Source organism: Lissotriton vulgaris, chromosome 2_1 (assembly GCF_964263255.1).
Source record: "Lissotriton vulgaris chromosome 2_1, aLisVul1.2, whole genome shotgun sequence".
Taxonomy (NCBI): domain Eukaryota; kingdom Metazoa; phylum Chordata; class Amphibia; order Caudata; family Salamandridae; genus Lissotriton; species Lissotriton vulgaris.
Window position 1 is genome coordinate 811622676 of NC_141687.1, and position 25107 is coordinate 811647782.

The 25107-nt window shown below is 47.4% G+C and overlaps 1 protein-coding gene across 1 annotated transcript in view; it reads left to right on the forward strand.

The window, feature by feature from the left end:
• The window catches only part of AGPS (alkylglycerone phosphate synthase), a 760022-nt gene that overhangs the window by 461202 nt on the left and 273713 nt on the right, over nucleotides 1-25107 (forward strand). Inside the window, exon 13 of the mRNA XM_086956197.1 lies at nucleotides 5848-5924. Coding sequence (XP_086812323.1) covers nucleotides 5848-5924 — 77 coding nt within the window. The remainder of the gene's footprint in view (nucleotides 1-5847; nucleotides 5925-25107) is intronic.

A 25107-nucleotide genomic window follows, 5' to 3' on the forward strand; every position in this document is an offset into this window, starting at 1 on the left:
GAGAAGACCGAAAACCATAAACCACCAGTATATATACATCTCAGTCCCCCCCCCCCCCCTCCCCCTTTACTATATCTATTCAGTCCCAGTCAGAAACTGGATCTATTTAGATCAACTTACACACTGAAAATCCTTACGCCAATTAGCCATCGGCAAGTTCTTTCAAATATTCTTCGGCCTGAATTTCAAGCGAAAAAACCCTAGACTTGCCCCGATGGATGACTTTTAACCTTGCGGGGTTCATTAAGAACACCTTGCAGCCCTTTTTAGGTCTTGCCTCTCAATGCGCAAGCGCATTGAGCAGAGCGAGACTATAGCGTCTTAAACAGACTTTACCTAACTGGGCGATTTGGTGCTGTGCCCGTGGCTTTAAGGTCAATGCGCGAGCGCATTGACCTAAAATGCGCGTGCACATCATCAAATCGCCGTCTGTTCCCTCAGCCGCACTCTTCCCACACCTTTGAAGTGAAGCGGTGTTTAAAGAAATGGTAATACTATTAAAGGCGCACCATTACCAACATTACTACGCTGTTGGATTTTAAGGTTACTGCTGTCTTCCGTTCAGCGCGTATGTCGCGTCTCTCTCCGTTATCTGGTTCAGTGGGTGTGTCATTATGCCGGATGTGCGGTTTCAATCTCTACCGCTAGATTTCAATGATCGTAATATTGTAATAATTTAAATTCTAAAAGCTCCATAAGGAACACCTTTGTGCTCATTGACATAACACTTGTTTATAGAAATCGATCTAGGTTTTTACCTTTAGGTTTGTGTGGACTTCCACCCGCTGACACCATCGGTCTACAAGGTGGCTTCGTGGGGTGTTTATGTACTTTAGGACTTACATCAAGGACACCACCGACTTCATGGGAAAGTTACATTAAACTCAACTTGTAGATTATGAAGACATACTTGCCTTTTTAATGTCCCCCATTGTGAATGACCCTCACCATCACACACACTCACACCCCCTCACCCTCACACCCCCTCACCCTCACACCCTCACACACCGTCACACACCCACACACTCATACTCCCTCACTCACCCCCTCACACACCCTCGCTCCACTCACACTCTCGCTCCACTCACACCCTCACACCCCTCACAACCCTCTCACACTCACTACACCTCACACCCTCACACACCCTCACACACACTCAGCCCCCTCACCCTCGCACACTCTCACCATCAACACCCCTCACCCTCACACCCCTCAAGCCACAGATGGGTGTGCGATGGGAGGACGCTCAGCTTGCATGGTAATCAGTTTGCTTCATCCACCCCATTTCACAAATACACAAGGGTACTTTACAATCAAAAGAAACTAATGTATGTGGTTTTGATTGTTAACTTGTAGATCAGAATAAAAAAAAATCTTCACAAGGTTGCTATTTAGTAACATTTTACATGAAGTTTTTCACTGTATACAAAGGTCAGGCAAGATAGATGAAGTGATGAGGTGGGTATTGCTAGCGCCACACATACAGCAAAGGCAGACTGACTGTATTCCCTCAAGACATTTTCTACAAAAAAACAGGATATTAATAGTGAACATTATGCAAAAAGAATGCATCAAATAAAAAATAAAACAAATATTCAAAACCCAATAATTCAGCATTTTAACAAGACTATGCACATTGGTGAGGTGGCAAAGTTTCAGAACTAAATTAGTCACATCTCCTCTTCCCTGTTGAGATTTCGACATTTCTACACACAGAGGTTGGTCTACTTTGGGGGTTGTCGTATGTGGGGGGGGGGGGGGGGTTTAAAGTCATAATCCTCAATAGAAACGCACTAAATATTAACTAAAGTAATGGGATTAGGAGCTCTATGAATTCAAGACATATTGCATTGCTGTGCTTCTCACCCCTGCTGCACTCTCCTGCTCTCTAGAGATGTGGCATAACAACAAGACCTGCCATCAAAGTCACGTACATACAAAACATGTTGCATTCCAAATGCTATAGGAGTCACATTCACAAAAGTTAAAACTATTGGCGTTGTGAATGACAAAACTATCAATTTAACTATTTCAAAAATCAACACCAAAAAAATTATGTACAAAACCAATAGCTCCAACTTTGCAAATGCGAGACCTATTGCATTTCCAATGCTTGTTTTGAAAGGGGGCAATCAGCGTGCGGAGTCGCCACCTCCATTCCACAGTTGCGTGGCAGTAGTCCGGGAGCACGAAAAAAGTATGGCCTTCAGCAGATCTTTTGGCGTCCGGACGGGCTTTTTCAAAGATAGCTTGTCTCAGTAAAAAATTACCGAAAAAAATCAAAATAGCCCTCGGCTTTGCTTCAGGACCTGGGCTCCTTTTTTGCATAAGAGGAAAACGGTGCACTCTCTGTGTCCCACGACCAATGAGAGAGAGCTCCGGAAATGCTGCTTGAAACAACCTTAAGACAAAGCCTCTGATATCCTGACCCTCCACATTCTCTTCAATTCCTAATAAACAAAGGTTATTTCTTCGAAGCCTATTTTCGGAGTCTTCCAGCTTCCACATTATGTCAGTCAGTCTATCATCATTGGCCGTTGTTTTGGTCTCGGTCTGCTGTAGCCCTGTTTCAAGTTCAACGATTCTCTCCTCAAGCCGACTGTCCTGGCAATGACCTCAGAACATGCTTAGTTAGGCTCTTTATGCTCTTTTTCTTTACTATGGGCCCTAGGCCCCCCTAATCCTGTAAGGCTAGTAGCAGCATGTGCATAGTCCCACTGGAGGTTATTACTGGCTTCGGAACCATCACTGTCCCCACCCCTTTGGTCCTGATCAGGCGCCAGTTTTAGTTTATTGCAGCGGAGTGTAGCCTTTTTAGATGTGACCGCTGTATTTGGGGGGGGTTCCGCTCCCTTCACCCGATGACATATCTCCCTGTGGATTCAACATCAGACTCTTCAGCCACCGAAAATAAGCTATCCCCATCCAAAGCCTCCGTCAGGTGGCCATCGTTCAATTCCGGCTTTTCCCCAGCAGGATTCTGAAAAATAGAACAAGCCTCCTGCCCCAGCAGCTGTTTTTGAGGAGAGCACCCAGCCACTACGTTACCAAGATCCTCGGACTCAACACCATCACTAGTTTCAGGGCAAATAATGTTTGCAAGTAAAGATAATGGGATTACTTCTTCCCGACCTCCAGTATTTTTTCTTCCCCATCTCCATCTTTAACTTCCTTAGGAGCAATGCCCCCATTATCACAACAATTGATTTTACTGATAGTGTTCAAGTCCTCTGGAGAGGTTACTACTATCACAGGGGTCTGTGTCCCATTTTTGCCCGGGGTGGTTTTCCCAGTAAACATTTCCAGAACGATTAGAGCTTTCCCCCTTCCAATACTATCTCTCGCACTAGCTACAGTCCACAATTGTCCCAAGTCCTTATGTCTGGACGACTCACTGGGCGGGGGTTTCTCTATGACATTAGCCACCGATTTTTCTACTTGCCTCTCTTTTACGATCCCAGCCTTTTTGCCACTCACCACTGTAGTTTTCGTTGCAGGCTTCTCGTGTCTGCCGTTTTTCTCTGCTTTCTCCATTTTTTCCACTGCGCTCCGGTTTTTCCTTACACCAGCACCCGCACCAACAGCTGACACATCTCCCAGTGTTTTACCGGCAGCAATGGCAGAGGGATTCCCGTTCCTTCTGGGAGGCACCATACCTAACGCAGCCGTCTCGCTGATCACTTTCCGCGCCTTCTCCGCGAGCCACACCCGACAGGCTCCCAGGTGTGCGCGGCTCCGAAGGGCGGAGGTCACTAGCCGCACTGAGCGCAGCCAGAAATGCCGTGTAGCGTAGTCTGTGAGCATAGGGTTTTTTTCACCACAGCTTCCTTTAACCTCCGGACCCGGAAAGTTAAACCGGGGCTAAAAATCTGTAAAAGGCAGGTAAGTCTCTCGCTCTACTTCAGCCGGCTCATGACGACAGGGAGTGAAACTCGCTCGGGTTAAGCGGCTGCCATCTTGCCCCTCCATTAGGGAACCTCCTAAGCAAATCTGGGATCCATTACCATCTATATGCGGATGACACTCAAATCTACCTCAAGGTGTCTTCCGACCATGATCTTTCACTACTCAACTCTACTCTCAAATCCATTTACAACTGGATGTTAGGTCACCAACTCATTCTAAATCCCGCCAAAACTGAATTCCTCCTCCTTTCTACCTCTCTCACCTCCTCCCTTCTACCTCTTGCACCTCCTCCCGTTCAATCATGGATGGATCAGCTAAACTTATTAAACAGCAAACCCATCGTTTTCGACAGCGCTAAATCCCTAGGTGTCATTCTTGACAAAAGACTCAACCTAATCTCCCACATCAACTCTATTGCCAAGAACGCACGATATCATTTGCGCCTCCTATGGGGCATCTTCCGGTACTTACAGGAGAAAGACTTAAAAACCCTGGTACAATCGCTGGTTCTCACAAGACTGGATTATTGCAATTCACTCCTGACGGGCCTACCTAAATCCCACCTCTCCCCTCTCAAATCCATCCTCCATTCAGCAGCTCGCTTCATTTCAGGGTCTAAACGAAGTGACCACGTCACCCCTATCCTGTCTGCTCTTCGATGGCTTCCGATTAAGGCAAGATCCATTTACAAAACTGCCTGCATCACACATAAAGCCTTAAACACGTCCTCCCCTCGTTATCTGGCAAACAAATTGAAATTGTCCGGAGGCTCTCGACCCTCTCGCAATGCAGAAAAGCTTCTGCTTGATTCCCCCCCCCCATCTTCAAAAGGAAAGATCGATGGCACAATCCTTATCAGGCAATGCATCCGTGCCACCGCCTCTACCCTGATCTTCAAAGCTGATCTCAAATCTCTCCTCTTCCAAAGACACTTTGAGAACTAATTATTTCATTCTCAGGCCCCTCTTGGAAGTTCGCTCCTCATTGTAATTTTTTTTATTTTTTCCTGTATATTCCTTTATCCTGTGTGCTTTATCGGAATTTGTGTCTATGTAACATACCTGGCTCTATTGTACAGCACTACTGGTTTTCTTTGCAATGTTTTATTGTGTTCCACAGTTCTTTTGTAATGTAACTGGCTCTATTGTACAGCGCTCTGACACCTTTGAGTAATGTCCGCGCTTTATAAAAATGCACAAATAAATAAATGTATATCTTCCAACTCCCAGCGTGTCTCCTTAAACACGAGAGGGGAAAGGAGTTATGCGTTACGTTCTCTCATCATCCCTGATCCTCACCCAGCTATTTACACACCAGCGAGAGGCAGCATCTACTTGCTGTGCACAGCAGCGGCTCTGACAGACCCACTGCCAGTGCAGCATCTGCTGGCTGCTCTCATAGGAAGGGCAGGGCAGGGCAGGCCCTGGAGTGAAATCCAGAGGGAGGGAGCAGATGGTCTCAGGCTGCCAGATAGCGCTATAGTGCATGAGGAAGAGGGTACTTCTGATGTAGGTGGAGCGATGGAGGGTGACAGGAGCGGTGTGTGTACTTTCTATAATACGGAAGGCGCGAAGGCCAGTAGGTGATTTGGTTTTGGCGAGGTGGGTGTGTAAGGCAGAAATGTATATGGCGACTCATGAGAAGCTTACAGCGATTGTGCTCACGAGGAGACATACTCAACACAAAACTGTGGATTAGTATTAATAATTTTTAGACTTCCACAATCGGGGATCCACGTGATGTCTTTGCTCCCATTGTCTGTGATATCATTTGAGACCCTCCTCTCAGGAACGATTCCCTTTTAAATTCCTGCACATGCTTAATGCTATATGTTTTTGAAAGAATTCGGTTTGTGATCTTTTCTATGTGAGTTTCTTTTAAATAATTTATTATGTTGAAGATGAATGTGTTTGACCTTCGGCTTGTTCTCTTTCTCCACAGGGCATGCACTTAAACCCCAGGTGTCCTCCATTTTTACTTCCTTTTTGGACGGTTTGAAAAAATTCTACATCACAAAGGTAATTTTAATGCGTCCTTTCTATCTAATATCCTTTATTTGTCTCTCACTGAACGTGTCATTTTATACCCTAAACAAATCAAGTGACGGGAAGGAAGAAATGCTGTATGCATGTAATATTGGTTTTCATACCATGTAGGTCTGAAATATATACGGAACAGAGCAAAACTATAGCACACATTGTCTGATCCATGGGTGTACATGAAGGTCAATGATTCACTTGCCACAATTAAATACGTTTCATAGCTTTTAAATCCACTCACTTCCTCTTTATTTTCAGCCACTTGTATGACCATTTGAATTACGGTATACATCTATTTAATTCGCATTAACTGCTGTTCCTTGTATGTCATGTAAAGGGTTGTCATTCTGTTTGGTAATGACCCCTAATTCTGGACCCCAAGTTGGTGGCCAGATTTTTTGGGCTTCCTTCCGATCCTTACTAGGAAAGTTAAAAAAAATCTGGAAGTCCTGATTGATGACAAACTCAATTTTAAGGGCCAAGTCAATTCAGTTGTCTCGGCTACTACATTTGCTCTTAGAACATGCAAGAAAATCTTACAGTTTTTACCAAAGGAAAATCACTGCACAGTAGTCACTGCACTAACTATGTTGAGGTTGGACTATTGTAACAGCCTATACCTCAATATTCAGGAGCAGGTACTGCATAGACTCCAACTTCTACAGAACTCGGCCACCAGACTGCTCACAGGGACGGCTAAATTTGCCTCTGTCTCCGGTGATATCAGAAGACTTCACTGGCTACCCGTTAAGAAACGGGTGCAGTTCAAATCACTCTGTACTGTTTAGAAAGCCCTTCAGGGTATCGGTCCAGATCACTCGAAGCAGCAGTTTCATTGGTATGTCCCCAATAGACCACTTCACTCCGGGAGCACAATTAGTAACCATCCGTATCTCCAAAAAAGCCAGCTGGGGAGGTAGGAGTTTCTCGGCAGGGGCAGCCAATTCATGGCATGCCCTCCCATTCCATCACTGATCTACTGGCATTCAGGAAAGCCTTAAAAACCTGGCTTTTTGGCATTTAAATCCTTGGACTCATATGTATGTCTCATTGGGAAGTTTATTAACATCTATCTGCACCAATAGATTTCTGTCCAGCACATGAAGCAGGCATAGAGATCCATAGAGTACAAAAATAAGGACAACGCACACAAAACCATGTTCCCACGAAGATTGTCACATCACCCACAAATGTAACATCCCTCCTACATCTGTGACACCAACTTATCCTCTTTGTCAAGGTATGCTTTTATTCTCCATACTGCCACAAATATTTAGATTCATACAGTTACCTATTACCCATACTCAGAAACATCACCTTAAATCTGAAATAGAAGACAGCCCATATAATAATCCATACCTTTACTTTACACACAGTCCTACTTGTGAGTTACAGAAATATTATGTTAGTAGCAAGTTTTTTTCTAGATCACATACTGTAGCTAATCTTCTTTTTAGTTTTGGTTTCAGAATATTACAAGTATTTACTTCAAGATTTATATTTAGGTTTTCAGAAAAACTCATGATCGCGTGACTGAAGCCTACAATACATCAGCGCATAGGTTCAAATTTAGATAATTTTTCCCAACATTGTATTCTAAGCTACAATTAAGTACTCTATCTTTGAAACAAAGAAGAGCCATACATTTCATGTGTTAATTGACTATTCATAACCATTGTGATCATAGGTAGGTTTAGTACACTAGCATGGAGATGAAAGATCCTTACTTCTTGGGCGCATGAGGCCATTGATGCAGATGAGGACTGATATATTTCTATAAGGGTAAGAAGAGGAAGCTCATTAACCAAATGACAAGCGGTCTGAACTAGAGTATAGAATGAAAGAAGACTTTATTGATACTGAGACTTAGGTTACATTACCTGCGGCTTTGAAAAGGGACGCTTAGATCACATGCCTCTACCAAAATGGACCTAAGAGACTCAATACAAATCTTGATTCCAGTCACCTGAGAATTCCTGAAAGCCTTTCTTGAGACATGAAGAGGTACAACCTCTAAAATGCAGTTGATCCGGAAAGAAGATTGGCTTAAAGAAGCCTTCTCCAAAAGCATACCCTCTTCAGATGCTGCATCAGAGCTAAGAGCTTTGACAACGAAAACAACCTCAACACCAAAAAGACACCACGTGAACAATATACCCTGCTTCTACGCTATCACACAAGGATGCAGCTGATAACATCTGTGACAAACAAAAAATTATTTTGAAACATGCAATATTGTGGCAGTAAGAGGAAGAAATGCACAGAAAAACTGACAAAGTGAAAAAAAAAAGCTATGGGAAAAGAAGTTGCAAAGGTGAGATAGAGGGGTGGGGGGAGAGTGTCTGGTGATGAATTAAAGAGGCCCGAGTTGGAATTAAGGCTACACAGCCTTAGTATGCAGCATACCAAGATTTTGTAGTGGCGGTCACACTCTTGTGAACAAAACTTAAGGCCGTTGCACTGTCAGACTTGGAAAGGAAATAGGCCTGGCTGCCAAAATAAAAGCGGCCCCCATTAATGAATTAGAAAACTGGAAATGTGTCCCTGTTTGCAGATTGGGGCAGCTTTTAACTTACAAAGACAAGCTGCATAAGTGTTTTGCAAGGTATGAGAATTGTAGTGAAGAGCTCACGCTGGGAAGTACCAGCAAAAGAGAAGACCTGTAGCTTCAATCTGTGGCGGCAGGGATGGTCTTCCGACAGAAGGCATTATGGCTTGAATAGACTCCTTTTGGAATTAAACAGTGAAGCTGGTGAAAATGAGAGATGAAGGATCACCTATCTAGCCCAATGACTAGACGAGCTGCTGCATTTTCTACCATCAGCAGATAACCTGGAAGGCCCACCAATGGAGTTGCAGTAGTTAAGCTTGATATTGCTAGGGCTTGTATAAGACTTTCTTGGATGTAGACGGCAAGTATGGTAATTCTTTCTGATTATGCTCAGATACAAATGTGGAGGTTAAGGTATTTTTGGGCTCCTCAAAGGAAAGCTTTGGATCAAAAATTACCCCAAGGTTCCCTCACTTGTTGGACTGTAGTAAGAACAAGGACCAATGGTCGGGCCACAATTCTGTGGTCCAAAGCAGGAGGTTGGCAAAGATGCGGACCTTTGTTTTGTCAGTATTAAGGACCAGGAAGTTGATTTCATTCTGGGGGAAACTTCCTTGGTGCAGGCCATAAAGCTTTGAGAAAAATGTGCTATGTCACCATGTAGTGTAAGAATAATTGGGTTTCGCCTGCATATGAATAAAATCGCAGTCCAAAAGAATCAATCTAATGTGCAAGGGGTGCAACATATAGATTGAAAACCATGTAACTGACATTGGATCCCTGTGGCACCCCGTAGAAAATGGACTAGGCAGAGAACCAAAAATTGCAGTAGGAGACTACTTCAGTCGGTACTGACACCAGCCATCCGAGCAAGAAAGTTGAGATGAGAAATGGTGTCAAAGGTGGCTGTCAAAGGTGGCTGACAAGTCAACAGGATCAAGGCCACCACACACCACTGTCATCTTGTCAAATTGACAGTCATGCAAGATTAAATTAAGCTTCTGAAGTAATCCTGAGCTGTGGCGTCATCTTTTCAAAGGTGGATATGATTTTGTTTATTTCTGTGTGTATGAAGAGAAAGGGATGTGTGAGTTTCTGATCTCAGCACTATGTTCTTTCTGTGTTCTAGAAAGGGGGAATAGGTTTGTGTGGGAGGAATCTGATAGAGACTACTAGCAGCAGATTCCTCAAAGTAGAATTATCCCCAGGCGTGAGACTGGATCCGGACACTTTTTGCCCAGCATCCCTGCGTGCAGGGGAGACGGCATCACGCGACTCCGCCCATGCGTTGTCCGCGTACGTGACGTCCGCGAGGTCACATAAGTCCCACCCCAGCGCACCTACATCAGTTTTTTCCATTTCCGCGTGCAACGCGGATACGGTTCGTGCTCCGGGCCTGTTAGGCCTTTCGCTATTGTGCATGTTTGTGGGAACAGTAGGCGGATGCCTTTGGGCTTTAAGACTTGCTCGTCTTGTGGACGTCTGATGTCGGTGATGGACCCTCACCTCATTTGCATGTGGTATGTGTGTTGGCTAGGGCCACCTCTTGCATGTGGGACTCGGCGGAGTCCCTTGGATCTGCCGCTTCTCGGAGGATGCTAGAGTTGATTTGCCGCACCATGCACTGGATGACGTTTATTCTCCGCTCCGCTTTGGACATCTCGGAGGTGCTTGGTCATGCCATGGCTTCTTCAATTGCCCTTCGTCACCATGCTTGGCTCCGGGACAGTGTGTTCCCGGAAAATATGCGGGAACGGCTAGTAGATCTTCCCTTCAATGGCACTCTTTTGTTCCATGTCCCGGCTGACTCGGCCATCCGGTGGTTCTCGGGGCTTCGGCCTCCTCCGTGACCTGTGAGTTGATCTGGTCTTTGGGTGCTGTTCTTTCGTTGGGGCGGGTCGCCCCAGTTGTGTGATCTGTGTGCTTCATGTGCATTCGAGTCCTCTTGTTGGGACTGTGGTTCTGTTGGCTGCTGGCCGGCCCTACTTCACTGTGGGCCATATGTAGGTAGCTAAATACTGGTAGGTAACGGCCGGAATTCAGTAAATTTGCTGTTACTGACCGGTATTTAGGCATTTGAGATGTAGGAGGCCAAAAGTAAGGATTCAGTAATTATGAATCGGTAAATACTGATTCATCATTACCAAATTCGAAATTACAGAATCGGTATTTACCGAATCCTTATTTACCAAATCGATAAATAAGAAACGGTAAAAATGAGAATAGAGATGTAGGTAACTTCGAAAATACCGAATTTCATGAAATTCGGTATTTAAGAGTCAGTAATTACCATGGATTGAAAGCTGGTGGTAACCAGGTGCAGACCATAAAACAGGCCCCAAAATGCAACAGTGTGTCAGAATGGCGGCTTTCTATGTGATAGCAAGGCGGCTACGGCTACAGGTAGCAGGAGAGAGGATCTGGAGACTGGAGGAGCAAGTCTACAGACAGCGGATCACACTCTTCCAACTTACTGAGGCAGAGATCCATGAAAGGTACAGGCTACACCCCCACACCATCCTGGACTTGATAAGGGACCTGCACCCACTCCTGGAGCACCCAACACCAAGGGCGCACACCATGCCACCACATTGTCAGGTGGCTGCTTGCCTACACCTGCTTGCATCTGGCAGTTACCACGGAGGTGATAGCTGCGATAGGTGGGGTGTCCCAGAGCTGCCTGTCCTGTTTCTTCAGGAAGTTCCTGGAGGCCATGATGCAGAGAATGCATCATTACACCTGCTTCCCTGACACACATGCAGAACTGCTGAAGACCAAGACTGACGTTTACCAAATGGCACAGTTCCCACATGTCATTGGCTGCATTGATGGCACACACATCCCAATCTGCCCACCTGCAGCCACAGAGTACATCTACAGGAACAGAAAGTCCACCCTCTCCATAAATGTGCTGGTAATCTGTGATGCTGCCAACATAATCACAGACATCGTGGCCAAATTCCCAGGAAGCACCCATGACTCCTACATCTTCCAGAACAGTGGGATCTACACACGCCTGGCAGCGGGGGAATTCGGAGAGGGATACCTGCTAGGTAAAACACTGTAACACACCCTGATAGATATTGCAGATGTAGGTGTTGTTTTGCATGTGAGTAATGGCTCTCTCTTTTCCACATAGGCGACAGTGCATATGCCGTCCGCTCATTCATCCTCACTCCCTACCTGAACCCATCAACCCTGAGTGAGAGACATTACAACGTGGCACACACATCTACACACAACGTCGTGGAGCGCACCTTTGAGCCGTTAAAAAGCAGGTTCTGCTGCCTCCACAAAAGCGGAGGCTCACGTCAGTACTCACCCCTCATCTGGTGTAAAATCATTGCAACTTGTGCAATGCTGCACAACCTTGCCACTAGGAAAGGAACAGCAGTAGAATTAACAGATATTTATTTGTGGTTTTTGTAGAGCGCGACACTCATCCCTAGGGATATCACGGCGCTTATACCAAGTAGAAACTACTGATAACTAATACTGAAGAGAGTTTAGAGATTGGGGAAGAGGTGGGTTTTCAGCTTTTTTCGGAACAAGAGATAATTTGTGGTGTGTCTTAAGTCGACGGGAAGCTCATTCCACCTCTTAGCTGCCAAATAAGAAAAGGAACGGCCACCTGTTCTAACTTTATAAATCCGTTTAGTCCTAGCCAATGCTCATTGGAGTGATCGTAGGTTCCTAGTAGGGACATAAAATTCGATCTTCCCTTGAAGAATAGTGGGATCAGTCTTATGCAGAGCCTTATGGGCATGGCAAAGCAATTTAAAGGCAGCCCTCTGGCGCATCGGGAGCCAATGAAGTTTTTTCAAACAATCCGATGCCGAGTCTAACTTGCCTTTGCTGCAAATAAGTTTGGCCGCCGAATTCTGCAGTACCTGTAGGCGAGAGAACAGATGTTCATTCATTCCTACAAACAGCGCATTGCCATAGTCTAAACGACTGACCAATAGGGCTTGTGTGACGGAACGTCTACAGTCCAGGGGTATCCAGGGAAATAGCCTAGCGAGAAGTTTTAGGATGGCGAAACCCTTGCCACAGAGGGATCGCACATGATCCTTCATGGACAAGGCGTCATATTGAGAATGATGATGATGAATTTGCACAGGCTGAGCCCAACACAGCAGGAGTGGCGCCAGCAACAGATGGGAGACAGCAACGGGCAGAGATCACATGCAACTATTTTTAAGCAAGGAGACACAGCCAGGCGTTGCATGTATATGACGTAGTTTAATAACTGGGAACTACGACAATGAACATATGGCACAACATGCCAGTCCAAATGGTGACAACCTTAATAGGTAGTCATAGGTTACTTCACCCTAAATATGTTCATAAATGTGTGGGCAGCATTAACGTCTGCGCCCACACACAACAGTGCTGGATGCCTGCAGCTGGCTATCCTCACTGTCTGCTGAGCCAGGGCCAGCAGCATGCCGCCTGCTGCTCCTCCGGGTGTCTGGTACAGGGGGGGTAATGCTGCTTTTGCTGGTGGTCTCATCACTCTCCCCCACACCTAGTGCACCAGCACTGGCTGACTGGGTGGTCAGCAGCACTTCCAGTGCAGATGTCACCTTCCCCATCCCCCTGGTGATATCAGTACAGCAGTGCACAAGCCCCTCCTGCATTGCCACGGAGCACCTGAAGAGCAGGGAAATGGCAGTTGCCAGGTGGTTCACTGCCCTGGTGTGCTGCTCCATATACTGCCTCTCCCTGCGCCTTCTTGCCCTGTCCTCGTCCAGTTTGTCACACAGCACCAACACAGACTGGGACATGTCCCGCATGCCCTCAGCCATCTCCTTGATGCCCTCCGCCATAGAGCTGATGCCCCTGTCGATGTTAACCATGTTCTGGTTTAGGTGCCGCATTTGTCTCTGAACTGACTGAATCGCCTTCCCCTGCAGGCACTGCACCTTTACCATACTGGCCTCCAGCCCTCTGAAGACCCCATCACCCTGCTGAGTTGTGCTGTGCTCCCGGGCCCTGCGGCGTCTCGCACCTGTGTGCACACCCTCAGAGGTGGACTGCAGCCCAGCATTTGTTTCCTCCAGTGGACAAGTTGGTGTGTCACCCCTCCCTTGTGTCATCAGAGGACGAATCCATGACACGGAGAGTGGCAACAGCATGCCTCCTGGGCCTTACCGCTACAGGTGATGTTGCTGCTGGTGAGGCCCGGAGTTGTTGTGAGGCTTGCTGTGTTGATGAGTCAATCAGCAGTGTCGATTATGGCTCTGCTGTTGCGGCTGGCTCTGTTTGTGCAGCTGCCTGTGGTGTTGATTCCGGGGGTGGTGGAGTGCTGTGACCTGCACTTGTGCTGGCATCCTCTGTACTTCCCTTACGGGGTGCCCTTCCCTTCTTCTCCTGTGCAATGACCCTCCTGTGGACAGATATGGATATTAGTTCAGTGGTCCTGCAGCCCTGCATTTCAATATTAAATTACATTCCTGTCACACTATCTCAATGTCCTCTGCTGCTTCTGACTGATGTGTGTGTCATGCCTTGTTGTTTAGTGTGATGACTGTCATGATGGGTGTTTCACTGACTACATCTCCCGTAATGCATTGCTGGTGTATACTAAAACCTGTACTGGAGTGTGACTCACACAGCCACATTGGGGAATGGGGATAGGGAAGGGGGGGGGGGTTGCTGTGCATGCTTCTTACCTTGTTTAGTGGCAGCTCTGGCTGAACTGTCTGAATCCCCGGTTCCAGACACACTCTCTGGCTCCAGGGTTGACTCAACCAGCTGCGCCAGGTCAGTGAGGGCAGGTGCCCTGCACCTTCCTCCCCCTGTGAGATTGGCCTTTTTCCTCTGTGCAGCCAGCTTCCTTTTGCTGATGATCCGAAGGTCATACCAACTTTTCTTGAGGTCATCGATGTCCCGTGGGCTCACCCCAATAGCATTCACCTTTGCCTGGATTGCCAGCCACATCTTCTGCTACCTGCAGGGATTGCTGGCCAAAAAGCTGTGTGTGGTGTTTCACCACCTCCTCCACAAGGACCCGAAGCTCACTTGCACTGAACTTCATTTTCCTTTTCCTTTCTGCTCCTTCCCTCTCAGATTCGTTGGATGCCATCCTGTAGTTCTCCTCAGCAATATTCAGCCAGTGGCTCAGTTTCTCTCCTCTGCACCCCAGCTCTCCAGAAGGTTCTGATTGTCTGCACCTGCATGGGTGTGGCCACTTCCTGGTTCTGGGGTGGGGTGGATGCACAGGATTGGTTGATTCTTCAATTGCTTGTTTTTTGAATCTCCGAACCGATTCGGTATTTACCGATTCGGTAAATACTGATCCGGTAAATAGAGATTCTGTACACATTTTCCGTATTTTTCCGAATCGGAAAATGTTACCGATTTTATTTTTTTACCTAAATCTCATTTACCGAATCCTGAATACCGAATTGGTAAAATTCGGTATTTAGGAATCGGTAAATATAATTTACCTACATATGGCCCTGTGTGTTTTTGTTTTGGGTTATCGACATCAGGTTGACCCTGAGATTAGGCCTTCTGTTTTTAGGTCTCGCCTGAGCCAGCGCATGCGCTGATCTGAGAGACATTTTGTAAGCGGGTTTTCAGAGTGCTACCACAGGCTTTTGGTGGCCTCAAGCATGCGTGCACGCGCGCAGCCATCTGTTTTTCCTCCTGGCCGCATTGCTGTCGATCACTTTCGCGCACACAATTTGCTTGTTCTTTACTTTTGCTACAATCGCGGCACCGGCGCTTTACCTTTAAGTAAAGCGTTGGTGCCGCGATTGTAGCAAAAGTAAAGAAATAGATGTTTTTTTCGTAAAGAAATCGATTTTTTTTCTATTTCGTTACTTTTGGTATAATCGCGGCACCCGCGCTTTACTTTTAACATGAAAAGTAAAGCGCGGGTGCCGCGATTATAGCAAAAGTAAAGAAATAGAAAAAAAACATCTATGTTCGAGGCACATGAGCTGCACATACTACACTATGCATTAGATCGCCACCTGGTGTTGGGCTCGGATGATTGCATGTTTTTGTCGTCTTGGAAGAAGTCTTTTGTAGTCTCAAGGTAGGTGACTCCTCCCTTGGACGATAGTGCGCATGGGCATCAGCTCCTTCCTTAGATTGTTTTTTTCCGCCACTGGATTCGGATGAAAGTTTTCCGCTCCGGCTAGAAAAAGACTTTTCAAGCACTTCGAAGCGCAAAAAACTTCTCAAAACTCATCAAACTAACTTCGATACCGACTAACATCGTTTAGATTCCATCAGCTCGATTCCGGTCGTCGGCGCGGGCCGTTGGGCCTATCCACTCCGTGAGGCCTACACCTCATGGAAAGGACGCCATTTAAGAAATGCCCCGGGTGTGGAGCAAAGTTTCCACGCAGTGACCACCAAGAGCTCTGCAACCTGTGCTTATCGCCAGAACACGACGAATCCAGCTGTACAGCCTGCGCGTCCTTTTGATCCAAGAAAACCATCAGAGATCGGAGGGCCCGTCGACACGCCATGCAGAGATCAACTCCGGAGCCGGTGGATATCTTCGATGAGGAGGTTCCGCTCGTTCCCGAAGAAGATTCAGATGATCTCCAGATCGGATCAGAGGCAGACGACTCAGATGATTCCATACCATTGGTTCAGCACGTAAGAACTACTGCCCCTGCACCACACACAGGGCCCAGTCGCGACCGAAAAACCACTTTGACAGCCCCACCATCGAGCCTGGCTCCAAAGAAGATAACTAAACCTTCCGGTACCTCGGTACCAAGCAAGCCACATGTGCCGATCCCACCAGCTCCCTCAGCACCGAAACCAAAAGAAGTCTCGGCTCCGAAACCGTCGACTTCTAAAGACAAGGGTACGAAGTCAGCGTCCGATGCTTCGAAGCCGACGAGACCAGCTTCCATTTCGAAGACATAGTCTTCGGTGCCGAAACCAAAAAGGCATGATTCCGATGCGCCCAAGCCCTCGAAACAGCCTACGACACCGAAAACAACACCTTCGGTTCCGAAAACTACGCCAAAGGACATTGTAACACCTCCTCAGGCTAAAGACAGACAGCAACCTCGTCCGCCACCGAAAAAATTGGCGCCGACAAAGGTTTCTCAAACAGAAGAACTTTTCCAGCCAGATCCTCTGCAAAAGAAGATCTACATCGACCCTAAGACAGGTCAGGTGTCCACCATTCCACATAAGAAGAGGAAGCAGATGAACCATCCACTCCTGTGGTTCCTGCCAAGAAGAAGGACTCTGCCACATCCCCTATGCACCCTTCTTCACCTATACTTCCTTCTCCTTCATCTCCTGCTCCTCTTAACAATTCACCACAGATTTCTCCTTCACATTCTCCTCTTTTATCACCACACTCACCTCAAAATGATGATGAGTATAGTTTAGGAGGAGGGATAGACCCAGATGAGCCTTTCCCATACCCTACAGGTGACACAGTCTGGGAGTACCCAAACCCACAGGATATACCAAACATTCCTGACCCACAGTCATACCCATCAAAGCCTTCTCCCCCCAGAAGATAACATTGGATTTGGGCACCTATTAACACCTTGGCTGCTAGGGGTTTTCCCCTCCTGTGCTGATCCTGGATGAATCCCATTATACATGACACGGTCAACTCGTCATAAGCACAGCTCAACCGTGCCTCATGACGAGCTGACCTTGTCATGAGCATGGAAAGGGGTTAAACAGAGCTGCCATTTCCCACGGGGTCACCATGCACTCTGACGAGGCAGAGGAAGATTTCCTATTAGATACATTTGAACAATCACAGAGATCTGTTCAAATTAATCCCTATGATTAAAGGGGTCATCAAACACGCTCCAGAAAATGTTTAAAGACCCTGTACGTATTAGGATTTTAAACCCTAGGATTGAGAAAAAATATAGGCCTGCACCTGCAGATCCAGCCTACATTTAAGGGCAACTACCATTAGATTCCCTAGTCCTCTCCAATGCTAGGAAAAGGGCAAACTCACAAACTTCAGGTGAGGCACCTCCACCTGATAAAGAATCCAAGGTCATAGATGCCTTAGGCAAAAGAATAGCCGCACAAGCTACCAACATATGGCCTATAGCTAATACACAAGCCCTCCTTTCCCGATATGATAGGGTTCATTATGACCAGCTAGAAAATCTGCTAGACCATCTGCCTGACCAATATAAGGCACAATCAAATGATCTTATACACGAAGGGAAACTCATTTCTAATGCCTCTATCAAGTGCGCACTAGACGTTGCAGATACTGCATCTAGAGCTGTAAATACTAGTATAGTCATTAGAAGACATGCGTGGCTACGCATTTCAGGATTTAAACAACAAGTCCAAACTACTATTTTAAATCAACCATTCAATCAAAACCAATTGTTTGGACCAGAGGTAGACACAGCTCTGGAAATAATGTCGAAGGATACAGACACTGCTAAATCTATGGGAGCTTTACAATCCACACAAACTAGAGGTTCCTTTCGTCGCTCCTTCTACAGAAGGGGCTCCAAACAAACCGGTGCAGACAACACAACATCCTTCAAATCCAACACACAAACATTCTCTAACAAGGGATATTTTAGAGGAGGATATAGAGGGAATAACAACAAGGGAAGAGGTCGAGGTAACAGTAATCGAACCTCTTCCGCTACAAAACAGTGACTTCCCTCTGCTCCCCCAACAGCATTCCACTCCTGTGGGGGGCAGATTAATGCAATTCCTGCCTGTCTGGAACTCCATCACAACAGACAAGTGGGTAAGACAGATTATCCAGTATGGCTACTGCCTGGAACTTACAGCAACCCCTCCACACATACCACCCAAGCAGCGTCCAATGTCTACAGAACACCTTACTCTGCTCAAGCAAGAAGTTCTGTCACGTCTACAAAAGGACGCAATATAAATAGTTCCTTTACAAGAACAAGGAACAGGGGTTTACTCGCTGTATTTTCTAATTCCCAAAAAGGACAGGACACTTAGACCAATTCTCGACCTCAGACCCCTCAATTATTACATACAATCCGATCATTTTCATATGATCACTTTACAACATGTGCTCCCACTGCTGCAAAAAGGCGATTTCCTTACGACACTAGACCTAAGGGACGCCTACTTCCACATTCCTATACATCCTGCTCACAGAAAGTATCTAAGGTTTGTACTGGAAGGACAACATTATCAGTTCAAAGTCCTTACATTCGGAGTGACAACGGCACCACGAGTATTCACAAAGTGCCTAGCAGTGGTAGCAGCACATCCCAGGAGACCACAAATACATGTCTTCCCTTATCTAGACGACTGGCTCATAAAAGCCAAGTCATTCAATCAGTGTGTCCAACACACACATCAGACAATTCAGACATTGCACGACTTAGGGTTCACAATAAACTACACCAAGTCGCACCTCCAACCCTCTCACATACATCAGTATCTAGGGGCTACAATAAATACATCTACAGCTCTAGCGTATCCCAGTCCAGCAAGGATACAGAGCATTCAAGCCTTAGTCACAATATTTCAACAGCAACAATCTCTGCAAGCCAGAATGTTCATGAGACTAATAGGCATGATGGCATCTTGCATCTTCATAGTACCATATGCAAGACTGCAGATGCGCCCATTACAAGAATGTCTAGCACAGTAATGGAACCAGGCACAAGGGCAACTAACAGACCTGGTGTTGGTAGACAGCCGCACACATCGCTCTCTGCAGTGGTAGAACACCAAAAACTTGACAAAGCAGCGGCCGTTCCGGGAGCCTGTTCCACAGCTAGTGCTTACAGCAGACGCATCCCTCACAGGATGGAGAGCTCATCTCCTACACCATACAACTCAAGGACAATGGAACAGTCAACAACGATTGTTCCATATCAATCATCTAGAGCTGCTTGCAATATTCTTAGCACTCAAAACATTCCAAGTACAAGTACAGAACAAAGCTGTCTTAATCTGGACGGACAACATGACAGCCATGTATTACATACAAAAACAGGGGGGACACACTCTCTACAACTGTCCCAACTCGCACAGAGCATTTGGAGATGGGCCATTCCACAAAAAATATATCTGTTAACCGAGTACCTTCCAGGAGTTCACAGTCAGATAGCAGATCTGTAAAGTCGGCAGACACAACAAATTCACAAATGGGAACTACATCCGCAGGTTCTTCAACCATTCTTTTACCAGTGGGGTCATCCAGACATAGATCTGTTCGCCACACACGTAAACGCAAAATGCCCAACCTGCACCGCCAGATTTCCACACCTGCTGTCCAAGGGCAATGCGATGTGGATGAACTGGTCAGGCAGATTTGCGTACGCTTTTCCGCCCATACCACTAATACTATTGGTAGTACGCAAGCTCAGACAACAGTCTCTAAAACTGATCCTGGTAGGTCCCACATGGGCACGGCAACCATGGTTCACCACACTGCTAGGACTATCTCTAGTCCCACACCAAAAGCTACGACTGACTCCATCCCTACTCATGCAGAACCATGGAGACATCAGACACCCAGACCCAAATCAACTGAATTTGGCGATCTGGCTTCTGAAGTCTTAGAGTTTGGTTATCTTAACCTACCACCAGACTGTATGAACATCATTAAAGAGGCCAGAAGACCTACTACCAGAGCTTGTAATGCTGCTAAATGGAAAAGATTTGCCATTTACTGCAATAATAATCAAATTGATCCCCTGGATGCTTCTATCCAAAATATCATTTGCTACCATCTACATTTACAAAGGTGTAACTTGGCATATTAATCCATACGCCTGCACCTTGCAGCAATTGCGGCATACTTACAGAACAGACAACATCTGTCTCTTTTTAGAGTACCTGCATTTAAAACATTTATGGAAGGATTAAAGAGAATCATTCTCCCAGGTTACCACCTTCTCCAGTGTGGAACCTTAACGTGGTTCTTACAAGGCTCATGGGACCCCCTTTTGAACCTCTACACAAATGTGAACTGCAATTCCTCACATGGAAAACAGCTTTCCTTATTGCTATCACCTCTCTTAGAAGAGTAATTGAGATACAAGCATTCACTACACAAGAACCTTTCTTACAACTACATCGTAACAAAGTTGTTCTAAGAACGAATCCTAAGTTTCTTCCAAAAGTGATTACTCCTTTTCATTTAAACCAATCTGTAGAGTTACCAGTGTTTTTCCAAAACCCGGACTCTGTAGCAGAAAGAGCTCTACATACCCTAGACGTTAATAGAGCTCTTATCTACTATATAGATAGGACTAAATGTTTTCGAAAGACAAAACAATTATTTGTATCTTTCTTTCCACTTCATAAAGGCAACCCCATCTCTAAGGGTGGAATTGCAAGGTGGATTGTAAAATGTATACAAGTCTGCTATCAAAAAGCAAAACGTACATTAACAGTTCCTCCTAGAGCTCACTCCACACGCAAGCTAGGAGCCTCCATGGCTTTCTTAGGGTATATCCCCTTGGAAGACATATGCAAGGCAGCAACATGGTCTACTGTGTTGATGTGCATGCCAAGCAGAAAGCTGCAGTAGACCAAGCTGTTCTTAAAACTCTCTTTCTGGTCAAACTGGAACGATTACAGAGGCAATATATGTGAACCCCCCCAACCCTTACATACAGACGGGGAGGCGGAGCTGTGATTTGATTCATGACATGCTAATGTAACCACTCTAAAATAGACCGTGAATAGCTGGCTCTGTGTTCTCTATGGTGCACCGTAACAACTGTATTGCAAGACTGTGTTGACCACCACTTGTTCTAAGCTGTTAATAAAAAGATTTTTAAAAAAAACTCTTTCAGACAACTTCAACAGATACAGGTGACCACCGCTAGGGGAGACACTGCTGCATAATCGATGCATAGTGTAGTATCTGCAGCTCATATGCCTCGAACGGAAAATGCTACTTACCAGTATGCATCTGTTCTTGGCATGTAGAGCTGCAGAGTTCGAGGCATGTGGGCTGCTGAATTCATATCTGTGCATATCTGTGCATAGTCCGCCACCTAGTGTTGGGTCCGGATGATTGCACATTGTTGTCCTGGAAGAGTCTTCGAAGTATCACGAGATAGGTGGCTCCTCCCCTGGACTACAGTGCGCATGGGCATCGCCTCCATCCCCAGATTGTTTTTTTCCGCCATTGGGTTCGGATGTGTTTCGGTTCCCTCGGTCGGAACCGATAGTTGTTCTACTTTTTACTTGAGACCAAAAGGTCTTTAGGCTGGGCGTCGGTATAGTTGCGTTCGGGTTTCTTACTGACTCTCAGCTCCTATCTCTTGCTGCCCTTCCACGTGCTTTCGACGCGGACGGGCCTACACTACACCCTTTGCTATGGAGCGGACTCCATTCAAGAAGTGTCCGCTGTGTCATTCTAAATATTCGCACCTCGACGTGCACCCCGTGTGCAATACATGCTTGTCACCGGATCACCGTGAAGACACCTGCATGGCGTGTTCGAAATTTAGAAGTAAGAAGACTTTAAAGATTCGCCGAGCTAATCCGCTCCAGGCTCAATTGTCGGCTTCGGCACCCCCACCCGATGACATCTTCCAGGAATCGGTCGAAGGAGAAGACGATGTACAAGGGTCGGACCCTGGCCCCGCGTCCGAGGAAGAGACCTACGACGCGGATGAGGAGGCCTGCGACGAAGCCTCCGACGAGGTAGGGGACGACGATCTGGCTTGTGCCACGATGGGTGATAGCTCGGAGGAAGAGCATCTCCAACCAGACTCTGGGGTTACTCCCCATCATACGGCCCAGGTCGAGGGATCGCCTTCGGGCCTTACCCAAGATCTAACTATGAGTCCTACGTCCCCGCCTCCGGGCCCGGTCACGGACATTTCTAAGAAGAAACCGAAAGTGAAGCCAACTGGTCTCGCACCCTCGGATGCGAAACCGAAACCGAAAGTGGCGTTGGTGAAGAAGGTTCTGGAGGCGTCAACTTCCACGAAACCCAAAATGGCCGACTTGAAGAGCCACGCCAAAATGGCCGACCAGAAGAGCCGCGCCAAAATGGCCGACCCGAAGCCCTCTGGGTCGGCGCCGAAGGTGAAGGCATCCGACGTGGCTGCGTCGGCACCGAAAGGGGTCGCGGACCCGAAGACGGCTTCGAAGAAGCGTCACGCCGACGGTGCGCCAGGCCATGGGGCGTCGGCACCGAAGAAGAGGCCTACCGGCGACCGGGCTCTCGGAGACGAAGAGTCGCTCGAGACAGTTCAGCCCTCGGCATCCCTTACAAAGAAGGTGGGAGAATCCTTAAAGCGGATCCAACAGTCCACTGGGGTTCCCAGCCAGGACACTGTAGTGCCTAGGCCCACGCCGAAGCCTGCCAAGGAACAAACGCCCATTCGTTTTACCCTTCCTCCCAAGTCGGCGCCGAAGGCCTTCGCGCCTAAGCAGAGCGGACACTCTCAGGAAGTATTGACGCCGAAGGCTGCCTTGGTGGTGTCGAAGCTTCGGCTACAGCCGCTTGCGGTGGAGGAACGTCGTGAGGTGATCATCGACGCCAACACCGGAAAATTGTCGCTCCTCAAACGAAAGATTACGTCGGAGCCGGCCTTGGAACCTTTTAGGATTCCACTCAAGAACAAAAGGTACTCTGCGGACTCTTCGGCTCTGATGGAACCTCTGTCTCCACAAGCCCTGGAACACTCGCCGGCCCATTCCCCGTGCCTGATGTGGACGAGGAAGAGGCCGAGTACAACTATCCTGCGTACTCGGATCCGGAGGAGGAGCAGGTGCCCTGGACAGCAGGAGGCGACACAGACGACCCGCAGTCGGGGCAGGACACTCAACTTTTCGCCGCAAAGACGTCCCCGACAGAGGACTCGGCGGCATTCAATGCATTAATAGAGAGAGCTGCAGCGAACCATGACGTCGAACTGCACTCAGACCCCGTGGATGCAGACTTCTTGGTCGACACCTTCTCGGTAGCCGAAAAACAAGTCAAGACACTACCGATGCTGAAAGGGGTGCTGAAGCATGCACAGGAGGTGTTCAAGGAGCCCACCCGGGCGCGGGTGGTCAATCCTCGCATCGACAGGAAATATAAAGCGGCGCCCACTGATCCCACGTATATTAAGGGACACTTGCCATTGGACTCCCTGGTGGTTTCCAACGCTCGAAAGAGGGCGAATTCGCAGACTACTGGTGACGCTCCTCCCCCGGACAAAGAGTCCAAGATCTTTGAGGCATCAGGCAAACGCATTGCTGCACAGGCAGCGAACTTCTGGAGGATCTCTAACACTCAAGCCCTGCTTGCACGTTATGATAGGGCCCATTATGACACATTAGAGGCCATCCTACAACACTTGCCTGACCAATATAAGGAGGCGGGGGAGATGCTCATTCAGGAGGGTAAACTCATTACAAATGCATCCATCAAATGTGCCCTAGATGTGGCAGATACTGCCTCCAGGGCTATCAATACAAGTGTGTTACTTAGACGTCATGCCTGGCTTCGAATTTCGGGGTTCAAACCCGACATACAAACCACAATATTGGGTCAAACAGTGAATCCTGACCATCTGTTCGGCCCTGAGGTGGATGCCTCCCTAGAAAAGATGAAAAAAGATACTGAAACTGCCAAATCTATGGGGGCTTTACAAAGTCAGCAGTTTCGGGGTAGTTCCTTTCGCCGCTCCAATTCAAGAGGCACCTCGAGGGGACAGGCATCCCAATCCACACAATACTACAAGGGTAACACCCAGTTCTCGTATAACAACAACAAGGGCAGGGGTGGCTACAGAGGCAACAATATCAAAGGCAGGGGGCGTGGAAACAATGCATCCAGGTCCACCACCACCAACAAGCAGTGACGTCTTGTCATTTCCCCCCGATCACACGACACCTGTCGGGGGGAGACTCCAGCAGTTCCTGCCGGCGTGGAGGTCCATCACCACGGACAGGTGGGTGAGGTCTCTTATCCAGTACGGGTACTGTCTAGAACTTACGTCCATTCCACCGGACATACCGCCAAGAAGCCGTGCTATGTCCGACGAGCACTTGACCTTGTTGCAGCAAGAAGTTCTGGTCATGCTGCAAAAAGGGGCAATAGAGCTCGTTCCATTGCAAGAACGGGGAACAGGGGTTTACTCCCTGTACTTTCTGATCCCCAAAAAGGACGGATCACTCAGACCGATCCTGGACCTCAGGCCCCTGAACTGGTACATCAACTCGGAGCACTTCCATATGCTCACATTGCAGCAGGTGCTTCCCCTGCTTCAACAGGGGGACTTCCTAGCAACGCTGGATCTGAAGGATGCCTATTTTCATATTCCCCTGCATCCTTCCCACAGAAAGTATCTCAGATTCAAGATCTTAGACCAGCATTACCAGTTCAGAGTCCTGCCGTTCGGGGTCACCACGGCACCGAGAGTATTTACAAAGTGCCTAGCGACTGTGGCGGCGCATCTCCGTCGCCAGCACGTCCATGTCTTTCCATACCTAGACGACTGGCTTATTCAGGCAAAGACGGAACAGCAGTGCGTAGACCACGTGTCACGCACCATTCACCTCCTGCACGATCTGGGATTCTCTCTGAACTACCCGAAGTCCCATCTCCAGCCCGCCCACGTGCGACAGTATCTGGGCGCGACGATCGACACTCTGGCAGCCACTGCGCAGCCGAATTCAGTG